This window comes from Equus przewalskii, chromosome 18 (assembly GCF_037783145.1).
Source record: "Equus przewalskii isolate Varuska chromosome 18, EquPr2, whole genome shotgun sequence".
Taxonomy (NCBI): domain Eukaryota; kingdom Metazoa; phylum Chordata; class Mammalia; order Perissodactyla; family Equidae; genus Equus; species Equus przewalskii.
Window position 1 is genome coordinate 14,260,177 of NC_091848.1, and position 7,240 is coordinate 14,267,416.

Consider the following 7,240-nt stretch of genomic DNA (forward strand, 5'->3'; position numbering starts at 1 on the left):
TGTAGGTCTGTGCCTGGGAATTGAACCCAGGCCACTGAAGCAGACCATGCTGAACTCCACCACTAGGCCACCAGGGCTGGCCCCTAGGCCAGTTTTTTGAGAAGAGTCTTTGGTAGGGGGGTGGCAGTCCCTCTCTGCTCACGGCACAGGGAGTACCCTAAAATATGCCTTCTACACAGACTGAATTATAACCATCTTTTTCTATGTTGAGAATTTTGAAATTATCTCCGAGGAAAAGTATTAAGTATTGGTAGGCATTTTTCACTGAGGTGAAATTCACATAAAATAAAATTAATTACTTTAAAGTGTACAACTCAATGCTGATTAGTACATTCACAGTGTTGTGTGGTAAGCCTTTTGTAACCATGTAGCATGCAGGTTTTCCAGTTCTTGATTTTCTTTCTTCCTTAGGAATTAAGTAATCAATAGAGTCTCAGAATATAAGTAGCAGTCAAAGTCAATCAATGTGTCTTACTGGCTTGATATGCAGGAATTCTTTCTGTGGAAATTGTTCCAAATACAGTAGCAATAGGGGAGTAATTTACTTTTTAGCAGAGGGAGAAAAAGTAGGAGGAAGAAAGGAACACTTCTGTATTCTTTGAAAGTGGCTTTCCTAACAGAAAAACACAGGACCAAAAGCCTCTATTATTTTCAGAATGACTGCTGACAGTGACACGCCCTACCAGAGCAGGAGCCCCTTTCTCCTGACAGGGTTCCCTGAGCAAGGCACTGTGCTCACTGCTACCCTGGAGCAGAGGTGGTGGCCATTGGTTGGTTGCATGGGTGATGTTTTACCCCTAGTGGTTTGTGGGAGTGGGGCCAAGGGATGAAGATAGGAACTCGTGGACACAGGGATGGTTTCTGTCAACATAGGGATGTATGACGCCATCAGGACCTTTGATCTCTTCCAAGAAGAGCTAGAAAACACAGAAGACCAAGACTCCTTGTCTTTAGCACACATAAAAAAGGACCTCATTGTGGGTCCTAAAAAAGTGGCTTTGCTGAGCTCTTTTAGGCACCCACTGACTTCTTTTCATGCTACAAAGGTGCCTTAAAGCACAAAGGGTCTCTTGAGAATTGGCTCTGGATTTGCACAGACCTATATTCATGGGTTCCAACACTTACCAGTTTGATTTGAGGTGAATTCTTTAACTCCTCTGAGCCCCAATTTCTTTCCCCTGTCTCTCTTGGTCTCACACTCCACCCCTAAGTCTGAGGATGCCAGGTTAGGCGTAGACTCTTGCACACTGGTAGTGATAATATAAAATATTGCAACTACTTTAGAAAACAGTTTGGCAATTGCTTAAAAAGGTAAACATACACATACCATATAACCCAGGCATTCCTCTTCTGGATATTTACCCATGAGAAACAAAAGCATGTGTCTGTAGAAAGACTTGTACGTGAATACTCAAAGCAGCTTTATCTGGAATAGCACCAAACTGGAAACAACTCAAATGTCCATAAATAGACAAATGGATAAACAAATTGCAATAGATCCATGCAGTGGAACACTACACAGCAATAAAAAGAAATGAACTATTGATACACACAACAAAACAGATGAATCTCAAAATAATTATGCTGATCAAAAGGAGGCAAAACAAAAAGTAGGCACTGTATGTTTCCATCTATAGAAAATTTAAATTCTTATAAATCCCATTTATAGAATATTCTAGAAGATCCAAACAATTCAATAGTGACAGAGAGTAGATCAGTGGTCACCTGGGGTTAGGGAGTAGAGGCAAAGGAGGAAGGGGATAACAAAGGGCCATGATGAAACTTTTGGGAGTGACACTTATGTTCATTATCTCTTTTGTGATGAAAGTTTCAGGACACATACATATGTCAAAACTTACCAGACTTGAAATATTTGCAGTTTATTGTGTATTTATCATGCCTCAATAAAGCTGTTTAAAAAAAAGTTTCATATAGGGAGCTCAGGTGAGAGACCTCAGCTACTAGGTGATCCTTATAATCCATCTAGAACTTAATGGTTCTTAACCACGGCTGCATATTAGAATCACTGGGGAATGTTAAGAACATTTACGCCTGGGCTTTCCCTTTAGAAACTTTTGCTTAATTGGTTTGACATGTGACACTGACATCAACGTTTTTTCACACTCTCCCCAGGTGATTCTAAGGTGAACCCAGGGTTGAGACCCATGACTGTAGATAAAGATATCATAGTAAATGAACACATTTGGGGAGGACACGTAGGGACAACACCCTGATCCAAGGACAGAACTGAGAAAATCAGTTAAATAAAGAGAAAGCAGGCTTGAAAGTAGAACAGGTGTAGTGGGCCAAGAGGCAATGGGGAAGGTAGAAGAAAAGCAGAGCTTCATCCCACGTGTGTAGAAAGCTGGCCTTAGCTTTGGGGATGGGAAGAGCAATAGAAACTGAAGGGAATTTTTCCTGATGGAGTTTTGATGGTAGAACAAATAATTGGTGCAGGGAAGGCAATGCAACTACAAAGTTTGCGTTATCTTTCTAAAACTTTAGCCATCTATGAACGTCTAGATTCTTGCTACTCCAAGAGTGATCCACTGACTGGCAGCACTGGCAACATCTGAGGTCTTGCTGGAAATGCAGAATCTCCAACCTCACCCCAGACCTACTGAATGAGACTCTGCATTTTAACGAGATCCCCACGATTCATATGCATATTACAGTTTGATGAGCACTATCTAGGTTCTAATAGAAAGACAGCAAAGTATTAATTGCTGGAGATAAATTTCCTCCTTTTAAAAGGGAGGATTGTGTTTATGGCAGAAGAACCAAGAGTCAGAAGCTCTGCTGTCTCGTGTTAGCTCCTCCACAACCAACTCTGTGGCCTTTCATATTTTCCTTTGTTTTTTTTTCCTGTCTGAAAAGCCCTTTCGTTCATTAAAAATAGTCATATGAATTGAACCCTCAGTTCCTTCAGATCTGTGCTTTGAAGGAAAATAAAACAGGAAAAGAGGGATCAGTGCTGTATTACACGCGCTGCTCAGGGAAGCTTTTCTGACATTTGAGCAGACAGCTGAAGCAACTGAGGGTTCAAGACATGTGAATATCTGTTAACGAATGGGAGAGAACTTCAGGCTGGAACAATGAAAACAACATAAATGCCATTAGGAGGGTTAAGCAAACTGCAGTCAATACAGTCAATAGAATACTGTGTGGACATTAAGAAAGGCGATCTCTATTAGAACTCAGTGGCATGAAAAGATTTCCTTAATAATTTCTTGAGTTGAAAACAAGCAAGTGTATAGTTTATTCTGTTATATAAAAGTGCATGTGTGTGTTTGCCTGTGTGTGGGGGTGCAATGTATGTACAGAAAAATGTCTATAAAAATGGTCACAAAACGTCCACAGTGATGGTTTCTCAAATGGTACAATTTACAGGGAATTTTACATTTTTTTCAGACATGCACAAAAATAAAGATGATCTAATGATATTTAGTACCTGTCTTTCTCACCAGAATGTAAACTCTGTGAGGGCAGGAATCTTGCTTTGCCCACTACTTTATTCCTCTTGTCTAGGTACCTAGTAGGTGCTCAATAAATATCTGTTGAATGAAAGAATGAACAAAAGAAAGAAGGAAATACAGAGCCTGTACAGGGACCAAAATAATAGTTGAGATTGCTGGAGTTCAGGGGCGTGGGTGTGTAATGAAGATACAGTAGGTGTATGAGCGGATCTAACTGGGCAGGGCCTTGAATCCCAGCATAAAACTTTGTACTTCCTTCTTCAGGGAAGAGGTGGCCCTTCCTTACTGAGATGAAGGGGTGGAGGGTGGATATTGTGTGATGTGGCACCAACCCATAGCCTGAAGGATGCCCTTCTCCTTCTCTTGCTACAAAGAAAATAAAAAGGAAGGAAGGAAGGGAGGAAGGAAGGAAAGATGGAAGGAAGGAAAAAAAATACTCTCCACGAATAAACAAGACATTCAGGCATCTCCTTTTGGGCTCCTAATTGACGGAGAATTTTGAGCCAGCTGAGGCTCTAGGGCTTGACATTCACTTGCTGGTTGACGGAGGCCCTGAAAACAAAGTGACAGTGTCCCATTTCCCATTCCAATCTGCACCACCATCTGCTGCCCTGATTCCCACCGTGGCTGCCATGGTGGGGACAGAATATGGATGGCCCAGGAAGCCAGAGACTCAGTGATGCCAACACAAGATAGACTCGCAGCCCTGAGGTCAAGAGGAGCCTTCTTTCTGATAGTGCATCTTCAGCAATGGTAGGACTTTGCACTTCGTATTCTGAGACCTTGCATAGGCAGGCACAGGCCACTAAATTGGTTCTGTTGAACAACCCTTTGATCTTAACACGTGTGGAAAAAATATTGCACGTTGTCTCAAAGACTTTTCTCCCTTTGAGAAGTACGTAATTATTATTGAAAAGAAGTTTCCTGATACTCACTCTGTCCCCTTCAACCCAACTCCATCAGCAGACAGAGTGGTCTTTTTAAGTGCAAATGCTTCCCCTTCTCTTTCCCACTCCAGACCCTTCACTGGCTCTACACTGCTCTTAGAATAATGACCAAAGTCCCTGGCATGGCCTTCGAGGCCCTGCCTATCTCTCAGGAAATGTCCACCTGAGTCCACTCTTTTCCTTGCCCACTATGTTCCAGCCCTGTGACCCTCTTTCAACTCCTCATATATGTCATACTCCTTCCTAACTCAAACCTTTTCCACACTATTCTTTATGCTTGGAATTTTACTCCCCCTTCAGCAATCTGATCAGCTCCCACTCATCCTTCAGATTATGGTGGAAATGGCATTTACTCCAGGGACATCCTCACCAGTCTTGTGCCCCAGACCAGGCTGGGTAAATGTAAGTGGCTTTCACAGTGCCCACCCAGCACTTCTCTACCATAGCACACAGCTCAATTAGAGCTAAATAATTATTGGGTAGTTACGTTTGTTTTCCCCATTGGACAGACCAAGTTGGTCCTAGCACAGTGCTCGCCTATGTGACCTGACTTAAACTTTTTGTTTCAGTACTATTATCATCCTGGGATGTCAGTGGGTAAATAAATGGGTGAAATTAGAGAAAATGGAGACTACGTATTTCAACAGGTTTGGCTGTCAAGAGGAGGAGAGACCCAGGGTGGCAGCTGGAGGACACAGTGAGGTTGTCTTAATCTGCTCCTGCTGCCATAACAAAATACCATGGACTGGGGGGGCTTAAACCATAAACATTTATTTCTCACAGTCTGGAGGCCAGAAGTCCAAGGTCAAGGTGGCAGCATGGTTGGTTTCTGGTGAGAGCTGTCTTCCTGGCTTGTAGATGGTTGCCTTCGCTCTGTGTCCCTATACAATGGAGAGAGAGAGACAGGAAGCTCTCGGGCACATCTTCTTATAAGAGCACTAATGCCATTATAAGGGCCCCATGTCCACATACCATCACGTGGGGGTTAGAGGTTCAACAGACAAGTTTTGAGGGAACACAATTCAATCCATAGCAGGAGTTAAGCACAGACTTTTTATGGTGAAAACTCCTGAGCAGGCTTAAATCCTGAGGGTAGATGCCAGCAGAGAGGGGAAGGATGAAGCTTCAGGAGAGAGTGGGAATAATCATGGGAGGTAGGAGGAGAAAGGAAGCAAAGCAATGATGGAGAAAATGGCTTTGTTTAGGAGGGCACTGCTCCCACTGTGACACAGAGAAGAGCAAGGGGCATGTGTAGCTCCACATGACCTTTTCCATATGGTGGCAATGAGCTAAGACAGTTCCTAACTGATGGCTTCTTAATTTCTTTCTTGAAGTAACATGCAAGGATATCTGCTGAGAGGCTGGCATGGTTTGAGAAGAATGAAGAGAGTTTGAAATAGATTTTGTGGTGAACAAGAAAGAAAGCTGACTCAGGACACACTACCACAGAGTGTTGATGGATCCGGAGAGTTTGTTCACCTTGAATGTTTGGAGAGGGCTTGGTGCTACGAGATGTTTCTCCAGCATCGTTCAACATCTGGAGTGTGAAGCAGGGAAGGAAGATGGCAGCCTTGATCCAAAGCTGGTGATGTGGTGAAAAGCAGGCACACGAACTGAGAACATTCACTAGAAAGTGGCTGATGTGAGGGCCATGGTTTGGATTAGGATCATGGAGATGGTAGGAGATTGATTGACAGAGAAAAAGTAAAGAGGTTGAAGAACTTCTATGTGAAAGGAATAATGGCCGAGAGGCCTGGATTGGAAATTGCAGTCATAGAATGGGATGTTTAAATGCAATTTTCAAAGGAGGAGCAGTTCCCAGCAATGCCACTGTAAGCTTAGGAGTGAGTGGCTGAAGAGGAGACGTGGTAAAGTTCCCAGAGATGGAGAAAATCAAGACTGAATATCAGTCTATGAGAGTCAAGAGTCTAGTGCTTAGAGCGGGCCACGTCCAGCAAACAGCCTCCCTTACAAAATTCCGTCCTTGCAAGCTCGTTTCCCTCTGCGTGGGCCACACATGCCACAGCACTGATTCCCCCCACAGTTATCACAGCTGCCAAGCTCTCCCTCTCCCTGTGTCTTTGTACTTATCAACGCTTCACATCTTCAAGCTCTTTGGGACAGATACAGAGATAGAAAAAGATAGAGGAAGCAAGAAATTGATAAAGGGGTCACACAAGCCATTGAAATTGCAGGATTCAGGTGACATTGACACTTATCTGATATGCAGCTCTTGCTCCTGATTAGACAAAGACCCAAGACCATCTGGCTCCCTTAGAGCAGACCTCACTAATAGATCAAGACATTTTTCACTGCAGACATCAGATAGAGCTTCAGAATTAAGATGACAAGCTCATTGCCCAAACTGGGACACTTTGGAGAGCGAGAGGGAATACTAAAAATAATTAAATGTAAAATTGCTGAAGTTTTAATTTATTGACTGACAAGTTGATTTGATTTGATTGGTGGAACTACAAAACACTTCTATCCACAAGCTATTTTCAAAGTTCTTTCTAAAAATAAAATCTGTGTACATTAAATCAAAAAAACTTTATATTGATTTTCTGGATGTTTAAAAATTAAATAGGAAAATTATTCTTGGCATATATTTATTATTACTTATTCAGGCTTTTTTGCATATCTATCTCTAATACTGTATCACTGATATTTTTATGAAGAGTGCAGTTTTTCAGCACAATCTATTCTTCACTTTTTATGAAATTACTTGCAGTCTCCTGTTATGTTGCATTTGTGGGTAACAAATTTGAAATTCTTGAGATCTTTGATTCCCCCTTCTAGTACAGTCAGAGGAAATTC

General features: G+C 42.3%; 1 protein-coding gene across 2 annotated transcripts in view; it reads left to right on the forward strand.

The window, feature by feature from the left end:
* FNDC3B (fibronectin type III domain containing 3B) overlaps positions 1-6,972 on the forward strand; it is a 357,265-nt gene extending 350,293 nt beyond the window's left edge. For both annotated transcript variants that reach the window (XM_070583136.1, XM_070583137.1), the window contains exon 26: positions 5,758-6,972. In XM_070583136.1, coding sequence (XP_070439237.1) covers positions 5,758-5,760 — 3 coding nt within the window. In that variant the 3' untranslated portion in view covers positions 5,761-6,972. The remainder of the gene's footprint in view (positions 1-5,757) is intronic.
* The last annotated feature ends 268 nt before the right edge of the window (positions 6,973-7,240 follow it).